At 43.3% G+C, this 22,187-nt stretch overlaps 1 protein-coding gene across 1 annotated transcript; it reads right to left on the minus strand.

The window, feature by feature from the left end:
* Positions 1-503: 503 nt before the first annotated feature.
* Positions 504-16,265, minus strand: LOC110085510 (dipeptidase 2). The gene is made up of 5 exons (XM_078380509.1): positions 10,508-16,265; positions 9,016-9,103; positions 6,876-6,951; positions 4,979-5,114; positions 504-3,473 (listed from the first exon to the last, which is right to left on the minus strand). Exons 1-5 carry the CDS (start codon positions 10,667-10,669, stop codon positions 3,357-3,359), a joined length of 579 nt encoding a protein of 192 aa, XP_078236635.1. The 5' UTR covers positions 10,670-16,265; the 3' UTR covers positions 504-3,356.
* Between the last annotated feature and the right edge of the window lie 5,922 nt (positions 16,266-22,187).

Genomic DNA, 22,187 nt, shown 5'->3' on the forward strand with positions numbered 1-22,187 from the left:
TCTGGGGGTGCCCTGGGATTGCACAGCTGGCCCAAGGCCACCCAGGCTGGCTCTTCTCCATGGACACCCAGTGGGGAATTGAACTCCCAACTTCTGGCTTTGCAGCTCAAGACCTAAACCACTGAGCTAAAATGCTGCAGTCAATCTTCAGTGTCTCCTCCTCTTCCTCTTTCAAAAGAAGTAGTGAAGGAGTAAGTAGAACCAGCATGGACTAAGGCCGGAGTGGCCGCCTGGCCGCCTGAAGAGGCCACGCGTGGCCCACAGGCGAATGAGACCTGATTTCAACAGGTCTCCACTTCTGACCAGTTTAGGAAGAATAATTGATTCTCAAAGCCTGGGAAATGGATATTTTGAGGTGGAGTACATTCCTGGTCCTTTGAATTGTATGTGTTGCTGTACGACACGTAAAACTGGACCATGGAACATGAGAAGTAAACTGGAAACCGTAAAGCAAGAAACGGGATGTATAAACATTGTGGGACCCTCTTCTGGTCCCATAATTATTTTATGAGATGTAAACAGAGGAAGTAATAATGACAAGGACCCAGCGCTAAGGTGATAGGGTGATCTAGTGCTAATCTCATATATGCAAAATAATGATAATAATTAAAATTAAAATTCAGAGGATGATCAGGAGAGAATCAAGAACGGAGAGAAGGGTTCCCCCAGTCTTGAACATCACATTCCAACTGGTTACATCACCAAATTGCCATCTACAGAAACACCCCCTGTTTTTACAAGAGAGTATCACGTGGGGAAAAGCCTGTTTGATTTGAAGACTCCCCTTTTCAGGCAGGCTTTTAACAGTCATGACTCAGTCCCTGAATGCCTTCGTGGAGTTAAGACAGTCTTTAATGTTTACTTGCTTTTAATTATTCATTTGGATCTCAATGAGCATATAGTTTAATTGTGTTTTCGTGCTTTTAACTCTATTCCTTTTAATACTGTTTTGTGAGTGGCCTTAGGTCCCCTGATTGGGAGAAAGGCGGCCTATCAACTAACTAACTAACTAACTAACTAACTAACTAACTAACTAACTAACTAACTAACTAACTAACTAACTAAATAAATAAATAAATAAATAAATAAATAAATAAATAAATAAATAAATAAATAAATAAATAAATAAATAAATATTATAAGCAGAACAAATCCCATGGTATTTGACCATGTAGTTGCAGTCTCATTGATCACACTCAAGTGTTTGATTGATGGCATGAAATAGACTGCATCCCTTTGTTTGGTAGAATATTTCTGTTAGATGGGTGACCTTCGCTTCCCCCCCTCCTTTCCTTTCTTTTAAACAAACTGCATTTCACTTGACCTTCCCTCCAGGGAGATCAAGGTAATATATGTGGTTTATCCTTTTATCTTTGCAGCAACTCTGTAAGAAGACAGAGCAAACAGCCTTCATTGATAATTACATTTAATAATGTCGCAATGAAGTGTTCTTCCCTATGGCTGGTCCCCCTTCATTTTTTCCTTTCTTCCTCCCTCCAAAAGGTGGGGACAAGAGGGCCATTTTGGGGCTGTTGAAGATGGTCCATCTCCACTGGGTTTTAAAAGGGGTGGTCTCTATTATTGCATCTGCTTGGGATTTTCCACCTTTTAAAATGTGTGTACATCTGCAGAACTTAAGATTTCCTGGTTTACCATATTTTTCCATGTATAAGACTATACTTTTGTCTAAAATATTTAGTCTAAAAATTGTGGGTCGTCTTATATACAGAAGTAAGCTGAGGAGAGAACAAACACAAGTGGAGGGGAAAGCAGGGACCAAAGTGATCCTGCAGTGCTTTGATCCCTTCCCCCCTACACTTGCTAAGCCCCACTTAGATTTCTTAATTTGGGGTTAGAAAAGTAGGGGGGTCTTATACGTGGAAAAATATGATACTTCCCCTTAAATTCCCCTTAAGCTAAGGCTAAACCTATGGTGAACAAAAACAGCACACCTTGCTGAGTGGATGAATGCCAAAGAGTGTCTCCCACCAAGATAAGAGTCTGGCTGGATCATCTGGAACTCCCTTAATAGACTACTTGGAAGTGAAGTGGGACGATCAAAGAATAATCACATAAAATGGGGCTACTTGGACACAGGACAAATTTTCTGTGACTGTGGAGAAATTGAATCAATGCAGCACTTAGGTGCATGCTGTGTATGCCCCACCATGGGAACAAAAGAAGATCTAGCAAGTGGCCGAGATAACGGTATTGAAATACCCCGCTTCTGGTCAAACATAGTCTAATTATCTTAACATTTTAGTTTGTTTTCACTTTACCTGTATTTCATGTACAGTACACCCATATTTTTAAATTGTGCAGTGCTCTGATACACGGATGAAGAAAGCATTTTCCATTGTGTGCTGATGGAAGCATTTTGGATACATTAGAATCAGCACTTGGAAAATTGAATCCTCTATTAGTACGATATTTTGTTACCTGAGGTGGAGCACTAATGCATTCCCCCCTCAATTCAAGATGAAAAACACTTAGTGGTTCCTGACCGAAAAAAGTCCCACGAACGCCTCTCCCTTTCCGGTACAGCAAAACTGAAGAATAATTACTATAAATAAAAAAATTAAATATCTAACCATTTGCTTTCTGAATGACCCAAATCAGCTGCCTGAGGCCGACAACTCACTCTGTCTCATGAGAGGGCAAACAATATTGCTTTGACGAATATTCACTTTTTGTTTTTGTGTGGCAAAAGCAGCACAGAATGATTTCTCAGGCTTTTTTGCTCCAGCTCCCTATTGTTGCCTTGCGTGAAAACAGTGAGAGGGCTAAGCAGGTTGTGACTGGATACGGAGCACTGCTCCTCAAATTTTTGAGTTAAACCTCCCCTCTGCCTTGATCCATGAGCGGCCTCTGGTGTGAGGCCAACAGATGTTCCCACAGAGCTAAAATGGTAGACACACAGATGAGCAGACTTCTGTGGGAGCTGATTTGCCACTGTCCTTCTTCAGACACAGGAAACTTGACTTTTTCGGACTACATAATCCAAAATCCTGTAGCCGTTGGGCTACTAACTATGTGGGCTGGAGGATGATACATGTTTTTATGTTTAAGACAAGTTTCAAAGCTCCTGTCTTTTCATGGAGTGACCTTTGATAAGATTCAGTGGTTTTATAATGGTTGTATATCTCATGTTGCTCCAATTTTTTAGGAAATTTTCAGGGCCTTTATCCAATGGCCCATCACCAGTGGACTCAGAAGCCATACCCAATCACCTCTAAGGTTGCTAAATTTATTCTGGCAATCAAATACATTTATTCATTCTCTTGGTCCGATAGGGTTTCTGTGGGTACCCAACAACAGTTGAAACAACCATCGGCTTGGTTGTCCCAGCGTTGACCTCAATACAAAATAGTAGCTCGAGGAGGAGGTTTCAGCTCCTGGCGACATGGATGCTTCACCAACTCTGGGGAGATCGTCTCTTCATTTGCTTTAATGGAAAGGCTCTCATCCCGCACCTAGAAGAATTCAAATATGGAACGCAGGAGTCAAGATCCGATAATATAAGTAGAGGTCTGAGGCACAGCTTTACTAGGTTTCTGTTCTCATTCCCATCCGGTGCAAAGCATTCCTGCTGGAAATGCAGACAACTAAACTTATCCAAGACTTTTTTTTTCCAACTTTGGGCCCTCCAGGTAGGTTGGCTTACAATTCTCATCATCCTTCATTGCCACAGCTGAGGTGAACCATCTTCCAGTAGACATCTGCTCCTGTTATCTCTTTCACCACAGGGTTTGGAAAACTAGGTAGAGATACGATTTTTGGATTTGGTGGACTAAAACCTCCACAATTCTCTATTCCGGTAGATCTACCTGCCTTGCAAGCGCCTTGCAGACACCTCTGTGTGGTGTACTGTGCTTGGGAGAAAGTTCTAAATTAGAAGGCTTTGCACTAAGCTAAGCTTCTCCCAAGTGGCCTGTTCAGGAAGAAACAAGAAGCTTGGATAGAGTTTGGCCGAGCTAAGCCTCAAAGCTTTCTAATTTGGGCCTCTGTCCCTGTTGCATCCTATGTCTGCAATGTACGTAGAACTCCAGAATAGAGAATTATGGTATCTGTAGTCCAGAAAATTTAAAAAAAAATCACTAAAATTGTGTTCTGCGATTGTAAAAACTCTCAGAATTCTGCAAGCCAAAGACTATAATTTGCCAAACTATGTGACTTCTGTAGTCCAAGACAGCAATTTTTTCAAATTAGGTTATAGCAGTATGGAAATACCAGAAAGAAAACAGATTAATCAGTGCTCATGGGATTTCCCCATTGTGGTGCAGGAGACTTTTCATCCTTTTCCTGTAGCTTTTTATTCTCCTGGAAAACCTGCATCGCAGGATTGGGACAGTGCAGGTGGTTGAACAAAGTAGTACAGGAAAATCTTCAAAACTTCCTGGTATTTCCATTAGCAAAAACTTCCACTGGATCAGAGATGGTCCTGCAATCCATCAAAGAGAAAACTCTGGATCCTAGTTGTGTCATGATTGGCAAAAATGTCTTTCACAATTAACCTGTAATCTGCTTTTTTTTCCCCCAGCAAGCAGTACGTGACCAGCCCGTTCTTTTATTTTCTCCAGTTGTGTGTGTGTGTGTTTCTTAAAAGAAGCTTGGCAAGATCAAAATGAAAATCAATAGCACATAAGCTGGCTGTGTTGCTTGTGGGTTGGTCAAGAGTTCAGTCCCCCCCCCCCGCTCCACACCATTCTCGGTTTTAGTCTGAACTAACTAGAAAACCAATTAACACCTTGGACGAGTCAAGTCAAGTTCATAGTGGCACTCAAGAGCAGATGGACTGTTCCCATGAACCTGAAATTCACAGCCTTTCCTGCATCCTACCCATGTAAGACGTCCCACCAAACAGCCAAGGTAATAGTGCAACAATATCAGGTGTACATCAAAACCATCTCCTGGTCTTGATGTACAATAAAAGGTTTGAAAAAGATAATTAACAGCATTCAATTAAAAAAATCCTTACTTTTTCCACTTCACGGAAAACACGAAGAAAGTTCTCTCTCAAGACATCCTTCAGTACTTCCTCACTCCACCCTCTCTTCAGCAGCTCTGCAATCAAAACGGGATATTTGGAAACATCCTCCAGTCCCACTGGGTGTCTGTCACAAAAAATAATAATAATCAGAAACCAACTGAACAAACAATTCATTACACTCCATCTTCAGCCCACTAACTGCAGAGAATTAAAGGCTCCTCTATTCTTAGTCTTTGTTTTGGTGTTTTGAAAGTATGATTATTGTTTTAGCATGCAGCTGGATGCGACATGGGATGTGGGAGAAATATGATGCAGCTGGAGAAATGGAAAAATGTGCCACTGGAAAATCATAGCCTGAGTTTTACGTTGGAGATAGGAAACTGAGACAGGAATGGGTAAGAGACCGACCTTTTAGAAACCCCGGCGAAAACTTTGAAAGCATTCAAAGATTGATATGGATCTTGGGTGGGCGGGTAGGGAAACCTGGTGTTTAATGAAGAATGAAGAGCTTAGTTTGCTTCTGAACTAAAGCAGATTCATGGAGACGGAATGTGAAGTAAATTAAAAACTGAAACGCAATACATCAAACTATAAATTGTTGTGGAGAAACTACTGCCGTGTGAATAAGGAGCACAGTGTCTTTTGGAGTGGTTCTCCCTCCTTTCTGGTGTGGGTTGCCTGGTGAGGTATTTGTGCACTTGGGGGGGGGGAACTGGCAAGAGGGAAGTCTAATAATAAATCCTATAAAAGGTAGCTGCCTTCTTTAAAAGCTAGCAAATACGGACATTTTGGAGAATCAGTTATATAAGCTTGCTTGTCCTCTTCCGAGCAAAGCAAAACCTGGATACTTAAAAATTGCTCTTGAAAATACATGCTCCTTGAAGTCCACTCAGGAACTTGTATGATAGATTTCTTGTTTTTCTTTAAACTTTGTGCATAGTTTGGCATGTTCCTTTTCTTCCCCCTCCTCACAGGAAAAACAACAACAACAACACTAAATAGAAAGCCACCCAAAAACGGCACTCAACTCCCTTTCAGTTCCAGGAAGGAAGACAGAAAGAGGCTCTCTTGAAATTCTGATGGCAAGCCACACACCTCTTGAGCCAAATAAGGCAAGGTTTTGCTTCGTGTGTTTTTTCTGGATGAGCTTCCAGGCTTCAAGAATGCTCAAGTGACTGACGTCAACAAGCCGGCTAGCTTGGTGTCTGCACGAGTGCCTGTTGCGAGGGAGCTTTTTTTGGGCATGCGCGTTTAAGGAGGAGCAAAAGTTTTATCGATTGATGTGCCTCATTGTGCAAACATCACCCATTTCAATTTTGGTCCAAGTTATTTGTGTGCAGAGGAGTCATGACTGCTCCAAGGTGGGGATATGGGTGGGCACCTTAACTATCTCCCATGGACTGCAGAGTAAAACCTGGAGTGGATTTTCGGCACCACTGGAACTGTAGTTAGTCATGACCCACCCGTGTTCTGCATGCTGACAAACCTCTGTCTTAGAGGGAGTCCATTGTACCAGCAAAGGGCTAAATCCAATAGCTATTTATTGATTGATCGATTGGTTGATGGATGGATGGATGGACTGAATGATTGATTGATTGATTGATTGATTGATTGATTGGATTTGATTTGTATCCCGCTCATCTGGTCTATACAACCACTCTGAGCTAGCTAGTCCCAATGAGAGTAGACCCATTGAATCAATGGGATTTATCTAGGTTGGCTTTGCATTCAACAATTCATTCAAATGCATGTTATGCATACTTTATACAAAATTTGGGTAGGCTGCACAGCAAAACATTTTTGGGGGCACTCCACAACTTACATAAATGCACATAAGACTGTGTATCAAAGATTTTAGAAGCAAGCGTGCATGGGTTTTACTGACATGTTGAAGCCGTCATAGTTGCCTGCGATTCCTAAGTGTTCTGGACCGATCGTGTTCTGGATGTGGTCAAAATGATCTGAAAGGAGAGAGAAGAGAGGACAGAAAGGACGGCACGATGGAACAAGAGAACAAACATGGGTTAGAAAGGACAACTCCGAATCTTAATGGACAAGTCACGATAAAAGAATAATCTCATTTGTATGCCATCTTGAGTGGCTCAGATTATATGGCTAGCACAGTGGAAATAGAGAATTCCTCCAGCAAATTCCACAGAGGCTGGGCTCCATGGGTCACGCCCCACTTTCGGTATGTGACTGGACAAGAAGCAAAGGCTAAGAGAGGCGAATCTTCCCAGTGCAACTGGGTGAGGCATTGTTTACAGAAAACCAGCTGGAACACACAGGGAAGGGCCAGTATTCCAGCGAAAATATCAAGGCTACGAATGTGGTTTCGTCTCCTCCAAGATGGCCCATCCCAACTCTGCACTCTTAGGCTCAGCTGCCAAAATCCTATTGACAATTCACGCTAGTATCTGGGGAAGAGCGTAAGTGGCAGGAGCAAATGTCTAATCACGAACGAAGTGCTGGTTGCGTTCCTGGAGGTGTGCAGCAATGTTACAATTAGCCATGTGATCCACAGCTTAATAACAAGCAGCAATTTGCGCCAAGACTTACACGGTTTCCTTTACGCAAACTTAAAGCAGCAAGAGGATTCTAGCCTAGATACACATTTTTGTGTACAGTGGTGGTCGCTCCTGTGTCGTGGTTGCGCCTATGCCATGCCTAGTAAGATCTGAAGCAAGTTGATCACAGGAATGGTGCTAGCAATAAAACTACTCCTTATGCTGTCGCTACTAGGGACAGAAAAGAAATCTTTTTGAAAGAATTCATCATAAATGCCACCATCATCATTGAACTTCTGTTCTATGTGCCTGTAACCAAAAGTGTTTGCATATTTTCCATTACTTGTCACTGAGAAAAAAAAATGGTCAAGAGGCAGGTTATTTTTGCTTTCCAGATTACATACCCAAACAAATGCACACAATAATGTGTAATTTTTTGGGGTGTGTGTGTGATGGGGATGCTCCCATACTTTACTCCATGGGAAAATGTGCCCAAGTATGCATTCATTAAAACAAACGCACAAAAGCTGCAACACATTAGGAAATGTGTTTATGTGGATCCCCGTGGGGAACAGAGGCACGAAGCCTTGCGAGAAGATATGAAAAAAGGATCGGAAAGAAAGAAAAGAAAACACAGTTGGATTGGGAGAAACATATCAGACCGAGAAGCTTTCACATCCCCTTATTGGTCATCACTCCTTAGAGACAATGTGGCATGCGGACAGCAAGGATATCGTTAGTCTCGTTCTTGTGACCATCGTCCTTTGGACCGTAGTGGGAATGTGGCCTCTTTGTAATATGCTTGGGAGTCTTCTGAGCACAAATAGCTTTAGGTGATGGGTGGCCTGATATCAGACTCCCAAATATGTGAACAGCCTTTTCTGAGTGGTGGGGATGGTAATTTCTTTCTTTCTTTCTTTCTTTCTTTCTTTCTTTCTTTCTTTCTTTCTTTCTTTCTTTCTTTCTTTCTTTCTTTCTTTCTTTCTTTCTTTCTTTCTTTCTTTCTTTCTTTTCTTTTCTTTTCTTTTCTTTTTTCTCTCTCTCTCTCTCTCTCTGTCTCTCTCTCTCGTTTGTTTGTTCATTTTTAGCCATATTTTTTTCCCAATTTTGGTAGCTGGATTCTCAGTAGTGGACTTGCCATGTCTGAGGCGCCCAGACAGAGAGAGGACTTTTCAAACAGTGAAGAAACCCAAGAGTGGACAATAATGGCTAAGCAAAGTGTGCTTATTATATACCTCCCTATAGAACTTAAAGTACTGGGCGGTTCTTACAATTTAATTATGCTGGCTACACCTTGCCCCCTTCCAGAAATCTGGAAGTACTCAATTTACTGACCTCAGATGGTTGACACAACCTTGGGATGGATGCCTGACCCTGGGATTGAATGCACCTCACAAACAGAGTCTTCTCTATAGTATAACAGTTTAACCCCTGCGCCACGAGGTACAGCCCGGTATAGCTGCCTGCTGGCTAGTGAAACCTGCCCATTCTGAAAGAATTTACAGAAAAGGTACCAACCAGCTACATTAGACACCGTAACGGAAGGACCGCTGCAAGCCAGGAATTTGACATCGAATGACAGCATTATAATCCCATTGTTTTGTTTCTGTAAGAGAAGAAGAACGAAGAAAAGGGAGCAAGGGAAAAAGATTCACCACCTCTCTACAAGCCAAGGACACACTCACATGGTCTGGCCAGAAACACTCTTATTTCTAATCAGAGATACAGGCAACCTAAAGGCATTTGAACCTTGAACATCCTCCTTTTAAAATAGCTTTACAATTAAGATACTTTTAAAGAACAGGGAACTTGAAGCAATCATGCGAGAAAGCGATAGAGAATTTAGGGCTGTGTTTTGAAATTGTCCCACTCCTCCAGTGGCTACTATTTTGTGCTTTGTGGCTTAATTCTGAGTTTAAAAAATGTGTCAAATTGCACTGCATTCTGTATGCCCAAAAGCTGTTGCAGCGAAGCATATGGGAGGGCAGTCCCTGTAAGCATCATCATCCCTCATCTGGAAGCGTGGCATGAGTCATCAGGGCCTGGAAGGATATATGGTGGGGTTGGGGCACCTGAGTCCCTCCAGATGTTACTGGGCTGCAGCTCCCATCATTCGTTGATCGAGGGCTGGCAACATCTGGAATGCAAAAACATCTGGAAAGCTACAGGTTTTCCAGAGCAACAGGGGTGGTGCCTCTGCTGTTAAAGGAAGCTCCTTGAATCCTATGATCTGCCCAAAGTCCTACAAAAAAGGATTGCAGCTGATTTTTGTCCTGATTTCAAAGTTGTTTCTTCTTCATCATCATCATGATGTACTGCCAAGTCAATTCTGAGTTATGGTGACTTTTCCCAGGGTTTCCCAGGTAGAAAGTACCCATAAATGGTTTGCCCTTCCTTTCTCCTGGGGTGTGTGCCCTGGGACCAACGTGCAGCTTGCCCAAGGCCACCCAGGCTGGCTCTTTTCCCAAGAGGAACAGTGGGGGAATCAAACTCCCAACCTCTGGCTCCACAGCCAGAGACCTAACCATTGAACTATCCAGCCAACATCTGACTTCAAAGTTCAGGAGAAGATAAAAGTACTCAAAATAATTATGGGATCGATGACTATGGACAGATCATGGGGACGGCCATTGCTTGCCTTAACAGACACACCTCGCACCAAAGTAGAGAACCCATAGGTCACCAGGTGATATTATTGCCTATGACTGCACATCTGTGTGCATTGGATGTTAGACTTTTCCCCTTATTAACCTTGCCATCTGAGACAACTGGTTCAGGTCCCAGCCTCCCTGAGTGTTCATGGGCTTTTCTCTGCAGAGCAGAAGGAGCAGGTAATATTGATCCATAGATCTTGTTTGTGCTGGTCTGGAAACTCTGCAAAATGGGGCCATGGCAGAGTTATTTCCCTGAACGGTTTTGCAGCAGGCAGAAAACATTTTTTTTTCCTAGTCTCCATCTGTGCCCTTCTTTGCATGATTATTTCTTCAGACAAAAAGAAGACATAACCCACCAAGAGTTGCAAAATAGAATCGGGGATGTTCTTTGGATGGTTGCAGACGGAGAAGGCAGCGGAATGGGTGAATATGACCGGTGCTTTGGAGATCCTCAGAACCGCCCTTGCAGTGGCTTCGGAGGCATGAGATAAGTCTATTATCATCCCCAGGCGGTTCATCTCCTTCACCACTTCCTGGCACAAAAGAAGTCGAGGGCTTCATCTGTTTTATAGGTTTGACCAAATATAAGAGCACATTTATTTACTGCTACATTTCTATCACACTTTCCCTCCCACGGGCTCAAAGTGGCTAACCGAACTCTACTCTAGAACAACCCCAGTGAGGTAGAAGTAGGCTGAGAAAAGTTTGAGTTTCATGGGATGGGATTTTTTGGATCTCTTGGACTACAGATCCCATACCCCTTCATTCTGGATGTTTTGCCCGAGAGATAGTCACATTACAAACACCTAAAGAGGTAGTTTAAGGCTCAACTGGACGGCTTTGAGACTGAGCTAGGCCTAGCGCCACTTAACTTCCTGTTCAGAAAGGAAGCTCCCAGTTAGCACTGGGGCAGAAACAGGAAGTTGGGGCACAGCTAGGCCTAGCTAAAGCTCAAAGTCTTACATCTGCAGCTTTTTTTTTAATCCCCGGCGAGCCACTATCAGCTTTCTGTAAGGAACTGCCGGAATAGAGAAGTAAAGAATGGGTAGTCCAGGAAAAAAAATCCAAAAATTCACCCCTACCCTCAAGTTATATAAAGTTCATATAAAAATGAAACCAACCCATCCATTCCAGAATAAATACTCTTACTGCGTACCATACAGGCTTTTATCCTCTCCTCTCATTATGTCTTGTCTTATACTTAACAGTGCCTGCTGATTTCGCCACCCAGGCATTGATGGGCGACTTCAAAACCCCTGTGGTTTCATCTTCTGTTTGGTCTGGACAAGCCCTTAAAATAGAGGACTGTCCTTTCCAAAATAGGACATATGGCTTCCTTTCTGAGAGGTCAGAGTAAGAAACAAGATGTTGGACTTAGAGGGACATTCCATCGGGCCGTTCTTATTTTCTTGTGCTCTTGATCACAGGAGCAAGGAGAAGCCACAGAAGAAGGGAAAATGAAGGGGGACCGTTGATGATGACCCCCACCTTGGGGCTCACTCGTAAGATGGGGTCCCACAGCTGTCATGTTGCCCATGGGTTCTCCAAGTCCTGGATGTGGCTCCACCTTTAAATGACTTAGGGAATAACTGTGGCGATTACACTGCAGCACATGTGCACTCAAGAGGGACATTAAGAATACTTTGATTGCCGCAGGTTAGTAGAAGACTTTTTTCCTTACCAAAACAGAATTAAACATTGTGAAGAGGTTTACTCACTTCACCGAAGTCACTTAATCCATGAACGTCGGTATAAAAATTACCGTACTTTGGTGAAGCTGCTTCTGCCCTAGCAAGCCATTAAAACATTAAAAAAGAGGGGAAAAAATCAATTATTTTTTTCACATGGGTAAGCAATGTAGTCATGCTTGAATCCTATTGAAATCAAACTAGTCACAGCTCACTTCAGTCCTGCCGTTTTCAGCGACACTAAAAAACGTAGTCTGGCTCCCATCCATTTTACTATGTTATTGGTATAAAATGTTAATTATTCCTATTAGTGGTGAGCCTAAAGAAATTTATTTTGAAATGTTGTCATGGTCATGGGCCTTCAAATCAGAACCAGCTCATAATGAACCAAATAGGACTTTCAGAGCCAATGTGATATTTAAGGAGTGGATTTACCAGTTCTACACCCCCACCTCCTTTTCATGGCTGAGTGGGGATTCGAATCCAGGCCTCCTGAGTCCTAGTCCACCACTCTCTTCACTGCAATACACTACAGTAGGTATCCCATTTTGAAGTGTAAGATAAAGGTAAAGGTTCCCCTTGACATTTAGTCCAGTCGTGATCGACTCTAGGGTGCGGTGCTCATCCTCGTTTCCAAGCCGTAGAGCCAGCGTTTGTCCGAAGACCGTTTCTGTAGTCACGTGGCTAGCACAGCGAGACACAGAACGCTGTTACCTTCCCACCAAGGTGGTCCCTATTTATCTACTCACATTTTTACATGCTTTCGAACTGCTAGGTTGGCAGGAGCTGGGACAAGCGACAGGAGCTCACTCCGTCGCGTGGATTTGATCTTTTGAAGTGTACAGGGATAATACGGGTGAGAGAAGGAGAATTACTTTTCCCAATCTTATAGGCATAAGTGGCATGGCTTCAGGAGGGGTCAGGAGACCTGGAACTCCCATCAGGCGGATCAGGACCCCCATATGGGCCACGGATCATATATATAAGATCTTTATACTATAGCTCTCTATGCTATGGTTCTTTAGCATGATGTCATTCAGCCACTTTATTCCATTTTCTATCAAATTCAGCTCCCTTGTCCTGGATATTCTTCCCTGTCGGTACCCTCTTTAAAAAGGCCTGCTTTTTTTTGGTTACCAGGGAGTGTTGCAGTAAGGTGTCAGGGTCAAATACCGAACCCCTAGGTCGTAAAACATCCTCAGGGTGGCAAGACTGCTGTCAATGGCGTGACCTCCATGGATGCCCATCAAAGATGCAATCTTGTCACTGTTGGCGATGCCTACGTTTGAAGCAGATAAGACAGGCTGAGTGTTAAAAAGCCCAGCCTGCTCCCAATAGACCACTGATGAAAATGCACTCAAGTACTGGCTTTATAAATCACAGAAAGGGATGGGGAGAAAATTGGCATCCATCCCAGGGTCCATCAACCAGGCAGTCCTGGCTAACAAGCAGCGTTGCTTATTTAAATTCTTTTATTTACATCAACATCAGGCTTCAAGTGACCAATAAATATCAGCTTATTTTCTGAAGGCAGACGGTCTTTGGGAGCCCATGCTGGAGTGCAATATGGTAAATCCAATATAGGTTTGTAAATATGACTTTTACAGATGATTTTTTCTTTCTTTCTGATGCAGACATAGAAAATCAGAAAAACAAGTCTTAGCCTTTTCTCCCCTGAGATGTTCTAACTTGAGGCCACTAGCACAGCTCGGCTCGGCTTGGCTTCCCCAGTTGTAGATCTTAAAGTTAGCGGTCCTCACCAAGCACTTTGAATGTCTCCATTTGCAAAATCTGAAGGAGTCATTTGTATTTATACTACAGTAATAGCTTCCTTGTTCTCTTATACAGCAAAATGTGCCCTATCCATGCAAGAAAGGGAAGGTTGCCCGCCCAGCTGCTGAGTGGCTGATAGCCTGTTGATAACAACTGTTCCAGGTTTTCCAGAAAAACAGCACCTAATTTTGGAATTGCCCACAAGAACGTGAGGCACATGATAAATATATATAAATGGCTAAAGAGAAACTCTTCTTGAAGAAGGTATCTATGTGCATCAAGTTCCTATGGGCAGTTTCAAAATTAGGTGCTGTTTTTTTCTGGAAGACCTATAGGCTCCTGCATTTGTATTGTTTCCATGCCTGTGCAGCCTTTCCTTGATTTTTCCTGAGCTGTAAGATATCATAAAATGGCTGATCAGGGCTGATCAACTGAGTGAGTTCTCGGAGGTGAGTTCTCGGACATCACGGTAAAACTATTGATTTGGCTTTCATTTGGCTTAAATGGACTGTTAAAAACAGCATATAAATTTGAAGAACTTGAGGCATAGCCTTGAAGAAGATACTTTATCCTTGAAAGCTCGCTGTCACACTTTTTGAACTCGCCTTTGAGACGGGCATAGACAATCAGCAAGAATTTTTGGGACTCTCTTATATCTCTAGTGCCTATGATATTTTGGTGCCCAGCCTGATGAAGATAGTTTTAATGTCAAAAGCTTGCTGTTCCAATTTTTTAAGTGGTCCGATAATGGTATCACCTGTCCTTTGAATCCCACAAGGAGCACACAGCTCTGTCCTTGTTTCTCTTCACAAGTGGTTCCTAATATAGCGAAGGCAAAGTGTGTGTGTGTGTTTGCTGTTGGTAAAAATACAAATACCTTGGATAGGTACCCTACGAGGTATCCTTCCGTGATCTGAAAGCAATGGAAATGTCAAAATGAGCCTTCAGCTCACCTTGGGAAGATGTCACCAGCTCCAGCTCATCGTAGCTTTTACACATCCGTTTGATAATGTCAATCTGTTCCAGGGTGAGGTGCACTGCGTCTTTATTTTGAGAACCACAGGACAAATGTATGGTCCAAACCTGAAAGGAACATGGCCTGTGTTTTGTTTTTTTTTAAAACTCTCATCCTTTATGTAAGGTGTAGATATGTCGTGCTGCCTTTTTAGCAAAGTTTTGCTTTGAAAAGAGTCGTCTCCCTTTGCAAAGGCATCAAAGAATTAACTTAACAGCCCCTGGCAGGGTGGTTATACAGCAGTCTTGCAGTGATGACCTGAGTTTGACCTGAGATTGATCCCAATGTGTCCAGACTGACTAAACCTCCTGTCCTTCTGAGGTCAATAAATTGAGTAACCAGCTCACTGGGGGGGGGGGGGGAGAGAATGCTGTTTGCACATGTTGCAAACCACCCAGAGTGGGGGGGGGGTGTATATAATTTGAAACAACAAATGCAGTGGTGCCCCGCTTAACGAGGATAATCCATTCCAGCGAAATCGCTGTAGAGTGAAATCCTCGTTAAGCGAAATAAAAAATCCCATTGAAACGCATTGAAAACCCGTTCAATGCGTTCCAATGGGCTGAAAAACTCACCGTCCAGAGAAGATCCTCCATAGGGGCAGCCATTTTTGGTGCCTGTAAAGCGAGGAATCCGTCCAAAAACACACCGGGGAGCCATTTTACACAGCAGGCGGCCATTTTGAAGCCGCCGATCAGCTGCTTTAAAAATGTCGTAATGTGAAGAATCGGTTCCCGAAGCAGGGAACCGATCGTCGCAAAGCAGATTTTGCCTATTAAAACATTGTTTTGCGATCATAAAAGCTATTGCAAAACAGTCATCATATAGCGTTTTTGTCATTTAACAAGGCAATCGTTAAGCGAGGCACCACTGCTTTAAAGCCCATGCTGCAGGTCTAGGGTTGAACCAAAACTTTCTGCTCCCAGAGGGGGGGAAAAGCCAAAACAGACCTCAATAACGGAGACTCTTCCCATTTCCATGCTAACAGTTGCATGGTAACTGATCGGGCAGATGGTTCCCTATGGACCATGGCCAGCTCGGTCCTTCACCCTTCATGACTTCAGGCTCCCTCCAGGATTAGCAACCTGAGGCTGCTGCTTCACACTGTCTAATGGTAGGGTGGTCCTCAATAGGCCAAACCACATGTTCTGTTTATAAAGTTCAACAGCTTTTATTTCATATGAAAGAATAGGTGAAGAAGGGGTAGCCGTGCAAGCATTATAGGCAAAAACAAAATTTAAAAAGTTTTTAAAAATGAGACAAAACCATGGTGGCACCTTAGACTAAATTTTTTTTTAATGTGAGCTTTCGTTGGACAAGTTCACTTCATCAGACAATGTATAAAAACTAATCTTTAAGATGCTACCATGTTTTTAAAAAAAACTTTTTATTTTTATTATATTTTCCCCTTCTATCTATCTATCTATCTATCTATCTATCTATCTATCTATCTATCTATCTATCTATCTATCTATCTATCTATCTATCTATCTATCTATCTATCTATCTATCTATCTGTCTGTCTGTCTGTCTGTCTGTCTGTCTGTCTGTCTGTCTGTCCGTCCGTCCGTCCGTCCGTCCGTCCGTCCGTCCGTCCGTCCGTCCGTCCGTCCGTCCGTCCGTCCGTCCGTCCGTCCGTCTATCTGCATTCATTGGTCTATCAATGATCAACTCTCCCCCTGCCCCGGAAGTATGTTGGTTATCTCCACTGACAAAGGAGAATAGAATTTAACCTGGGCCTTATCTAAGGGGATTCCAAACTGGGTATTAAATTATAGTTGCTCATTCATATGTATAAAAGTGAAGTGAGACAGATTTTCCATAATGTAAACAAAATGGCAGTACATTAAGTCAGCTGCCCAGTCCCCATGACATGTGGGTGGAAAACTTCAAGGTTCCTGATCTTCATCCTTAGAGGCCTTAATCTTTAAATCAAGTCCTTAAATCAGACGACTGGATAGTCAAGCTTTGGAATGGAAAGCCGTTCAGAAAACTTCAGAATGATGGCCGTGGTTCATTAACTTTTCAAATACAAGACTCCAAATGAGGATTCACTGCCCTTCTACTCATGATAAGGCATTCGTTTGGGACCTAGTTTAGGTACCAATTTTACCTCACAAAGAAGAGTACAGAATCCTCACCTAATTCACAGTAGTGTCCTTTAGCAGCCACCTCTCACATTTAATGTATTCATTTATTCCTTATTGAAGTATTCCTACTCCAGTTTCTCATGGGCAAGGGGCTATGTAGAACCAACATTTGTAACCTTAGCAATAAAGCTGTCAAGCAGAGATACAGAAATTGCTGGCAAGCACAAGACACTGGGAAGGAATAGAAAGCAAAATTGTGCTGAGTTGAACCGGCATCTCATTATTCTCCCAGGTGAGATGATCCAAAATGTTGGACATCCAGAATAAACTAAGTCAGACTAGGGAGTGAAGTAAACGGTGACCATAACATCCATAGCCAAAGCCCAAGGACAGTTTTGTCCAATAATCTCAACAATGCAGTCCAAGAAGGAAGCCAAGCATTTCCTAGCTGGTTTCAAAATCTACAGCCCCTTACCTGAGCCCCGACGTGGCCAGCTTTAAGTTTCTGAATATTTGTAAGTGTGCTATCGATGGTCCTTAAGTTGGCTTTACTCAGCTTGCTGTGGTAGAACCTCCTCAGCTTCAGTGCCAGGTCGTTGTGCCTACAAAGTAAAAGAAGAAAAGAAAAGAAAGGTGTTATGCGAGCAATATGGACAGGTGGCGTGGAAAAGGTATGGCCTTTATAGTTCAACTACAAGTGGCCTGAACTGAGTTTCAGGGAGGAAGAAATTCGTACCTACCCATCAATTAAAGGTGCTTCCTTCATAAGTTTAAGGGCCCTGCGGTGAAATGAATCCTCGGCCCCAGAGTCCTGAAGCGCATTAAACAGCAGCAGAAGGCCAGATAGAAGCATTTTAAGCAGGATACTGTTCAAATCTGCAAACATGTAAACGGAGCAGAGAAGCTCATACAGTGATGCAAAAAGCAATTTTTAAAAAAAGACTTCAAAATGAGAGAGAGAAAAAAATCTGGCAAAAGGACATCCATTGCCCCCCTCAAAAAAAAAAAAAAAAAAAATCTGGAACGGGAACCTTCCGCTCTCCTTGAACACTGAGTAGCTCTGCGTTCTTCCCACATGAAAGGAAGGACTTTGGAATCTCATTTTTAGTGAGTTCAGCGGGTCCCTTCCAGAGAAACATTGTCTTGTACCCCTCCACCTCATTACAAATGGCATCCGTCCCATCATCTGTGAAAAGCTCTCCATAACAAATTGCTGGGGGAGGAAAGAATTGGCCCATTGGAAAGTGTGGCGTGTTTAATTTTAGAAGGTTTCTCTCTCTCCCCCCTCCCCCCCCCCGTGGGGACATTCAAGCTCTCTTTCCGAGTGAGCCATGAAATTCCCTGGGTGGGTTTGGGTCAGTCGTTTCCACCGGGTTCTTGCGAAGAGGCAAAAGAACTTTTACCCTGGACTCCTCAGAGAATATTCCAGATAACAATGTGCTGTCATGCAAAACACTGTTAACATAACTTAGTCTCAAGTGGGCTTCGTGTGGGCTCTCCCTGGGGGAAGTTACATGGATCAGTACAACAATTGGTAATTTTGCCCCCCCCCCCCTTGGGAGTGTAACATGAGCCAATGGACTTGAGGTGGGAGCAATGGACCGAGAGAGAGAGCCAGGAATTCCCCCCACTTATCTTTTCTAGATAAATCTATATCTTTCATCTAAACGTTCTTGCGTGCATAAAAGCTTGCATGCATAAAAAGCCAGATCTAGAGGTTTATGTAACCACGTTTAATATCTTTTATTTTCCTCCTGCGCTATTCCTAAGTGGATGAATATTTCCTTTTTGTTTCCATACCTGTTCCTAGAGCGCGCATCCTTCTTAATATTCCCAAGTTCAGCAATAGGTTGGTATAGTTTGCCTGTGGGAATTACCAAATAATCCTAATTACTTGGTAATTTAGATTGGTTTAGGTATGCGGATGACACCTGGTTGAAGATCAAGATTCCACAGACCACATAAACGCAGTGGACCCAAATATCAAGTTCACCAGGGAAGACATTAAAGGCAACCGGTTGGCTTTCTTGGATTGTGCAGTTATCCTAGGAACCAACGGCAGCTTAGGAATAGAAGTCTACGGAAAACCTACACACGCTGATCAATACCTGTGATTTGACTCTCATCATCCATTGCAACACAAACTAGGGGGTCATCAGGACGCTAAGCCACAGAGCAAGAAACATGCCCACCTCCACAGAAGCCAAGAAGAAGGATGATGGACATCGGAAGACAGGCCTGTGGATATCCAAAATGGGCCTTCAACAAGGCAACGTCCCGGCCCAGGAGAACAATGGAACAGTCTGAGACCCAGAGCCGATGGAAGAACCTGATCATTCCTTACATGGCAGGTGTGTCTGAAAAACTCAAAAGGATTTTTGGTAAACACCACATACCCATGCACTTCAAACCCACACACACACTAAGGCAGAGACTCGTCCACCCAAAAGGCCGGACACCAAAACACAACAGGAGCAATATAGTATATGTGGTCCAGTGCAAAGAGGAGTGTTTGGAGCACCACATTGGAGAAACCAAACAGCCACTAAACAGGAGAATGGCTCTAATTCTTTCTAATAAGAATAATGGCCCTTATTCTTTCTAATAAGAGAGAAGTGCTAATAATGCTACATTCAGTAAATTTACTACGGCGCTGCTGTTGAAGAGCACTCCCTGACAAGTCATAGTGCACCAGAATTAGCTGGGCTTGGTTGTATGCTTAACTGGTTCTGACTGCCTTGAAAGCTTCTGCTTTCAAGGCAGAATGTTCTGGATAACAATGTGATTAATCAGGATGAAGCCACTCATCTCCTGATGGAAATAAGATAAAAGGGTGAAATTGCACTATCTATTCCAAGAGCTCGCACGACATCCCATTGCAGACAGAAGGAGAGATTAAAAAAAAACAAGGTGTTCAATGCCTTTGATGTCTCCCCTTTTTTATATATTTCGATATAGAAAAGAAAGAAAATGTTCAGGTATCCTCAGGGTTAGCCTTATAAATTCTGATGCAGTAGAAACAAGTCTTGCAACACCAGGCAGAATCCAGGAAGTCCAGGATCTCAGGAAGGGTAACAGCATGAGCAGCGTGTGCTCGTTGGCTGTTTGTCCGTCATCCACCCGAATGCCCCGGTTCCACACTTGATCACACACACCATCGTGTGATAGACAGAAACCGCCCCCCCCCCCCAAGCAAAAGCAGGTTGTGGGATACTCTGCAGGGTTGGAACGACACTTTTACAATAATCTGGAATAAAGTTTAGCTGCAAAGGGGTCTGAACCCACGCGTGACACATGCCCTGTTTTAACGCATACTAAGGTCATGCAAAGTAAAAGAGTGTGGACTGAGCCACAGAAGGTGATGGTCTGAAAGGGAAGGGGATTTGGGAATGGAGAAGGAGGGAAGGCAGACACTTAGGGGCTGGAAAGGTTGAGGTTTGAACTGGAGATGTAGCCAAAGGTGGAGGCAGATGAGCTCCGGAATGAATATTTTATCCGGAGTCTTGAGAGTTTGCTTTCAGTGACTGGGTCACTTTAGAGCATTCAGATGACATGTGGATTTCTCTCTCTCTCTCTCTCTCTCTCTCTCCTTCCATCCCTCAAAGTCTTCCATCTTGGGGAACCTTCCCAGGGCATAAAAGCCAGGTGCCATCCCTACTGCAGTTTTTAAAATGTGCCGTTTGGACACCATTTTTAAACCACAATAGGCCTTGTCTCATAAGCAGGAATCACTATGAAATCCACCCGTTTTTTCTGGAGTGTTCAGTTTCTGCCTAAATGTGCCATCGTTCGGGAAGGATCCTGACCTTGCACACCTCTTTAGCCATAAGTGTTCATCGACCAGAGGCCAGTTCATTGGATGGAAAGAAAAGAAAAAAACCCACCAAAGACAGATACTGGCTTTCTCAAAAATACTTTTTTTAAAATGTTCTTCCTCTTAATTTTAAAAGGCTTATCTCTCATTGGAGCTTAAAAACCAGACCGAAATGATGGGGAAACAGGAGTAGCAAGAATGAAACGTGTCTGAATCAAAGTATATTAAGTCTGCATCATCGGTGTTTCCCTTTGTCTTCTGCCCTAATGGTTTATAATTTAAAAGAAGAGGAAGCTTTTTTCAAAAAGAGGAAGACAAGCAGCCCATTTGCCAGTCAAATGGGCAATACATTAAATACTCACATGGGGTCCAGAAATGCTACCCCCAGCTGTTTTTATGGTCCACAAAGAGGATCTGCTGGCAGTGCGGTGGCATAGCAACAGCGCTGGAAACAGCTGCCTTTCTTTCAGCCCTACACCCAGACTGCTGAATTTGGAAGCAATGTATGAAAAGAAAACCTTAACCGTGTTCTTGGGTTTTTTAAAAACAGGTGCAGTTAAACCACAAGCCTTGCTTTGAAGTTCAACAAGAAGCATAAATAAGCTTCGAAACAAGGTCCAGGCACTTCGCATGCCTCGTTTTTTGTTGAAAGGAGCGTGCGGTGGTACAAAAGAAAATCACAGACGCAACCTGGCCATTTTTGCATTTACTCGTGGGAATGGGATCTGCGTTACAGATCACGTCTGCATCCAAGAGTGCAGAAATGATGTGCCACATATTCTGGGAGGAAAAAGCGAACAGAGAGCGTGAACTTGGTGGAGGAGCAAGATGGGAAGTTGGGGGGGAAAATGGCATTTTTCCATTTTACAAATCCATACCTTTTGAGGATTTTTAGGGAAAAAAATAATGTTTTGACCAACTAGTGTTTCAATTCCTTGCATTTCTCCACTGCTAACTGAGAGCATCTTTTCCCCCTCCATGTAGTGTTGACTACAGGGGAAGATATGGAGGCAGTGACAGATTTTACTTTCTTGGGCTCCATGATCACTGCAGATGGAGACAGCAGCCACGAAATTAAAAGACGCCTGCTTCTGGGGAGGAAAGCGATGACAAACCTAGACAACATCTTAAAAAGCATTGACATTGCCTTGCCGACAAAGGTCCACATAGTCAAAGCTATGGTTTTCCCTGTAGTGATGTATGGAAATGAGAGCTGGACCATAAAGAAAGCTGACCACCGAAGAATTGATGCTTTTGAATTGTGGTGTTGGAGGAGGCTCTTGAGAGTCCCCTGGACTGCAAAGAGAACAAACCTATTCATTCTGAAGGAAATCAACCCCGAGTGCTCACTGGGAGGACAGATCCTGAAGCTGAGACTCCAATCCTTTGGCCATCTCATGAGAAGAGGAGACTCCCTGGAAAAGACCCTCATGTTGGGAAAGTGTGAAGGCAAGAGGAGAAGGGGACGACAGAGGATGAGATGGATGGACAGTGTCATCGAAGCAACCAACATGAATTTGACCAAACTCCGAGAGGCAGTGGAAGACAGGAGGGCCTGGCGTGCTCTGGTCCATGGGGTCACGAAGAGTCAGACACGACTTAACGACTAAACAAGTGTTGACTGGTTAGAGGCAGGCTTTTTCCTTCCTGTTCAAG

Source organism: Pogona vitticeps, chromosome 10 (genome assembly GCF_051106095.1).
Source record: "Pogona vitticeps strain Pit_001003342236 chromosome 10, PviZW2.1, whole genome shotgun sequence".
Classification (NCBI taxonomy): domain Eukaryota; kingdom Metazoa; phylum Chordata; class Lepidosauria; order Squamata; family Agamidae; genus Pogona; species Pogona vitticeps.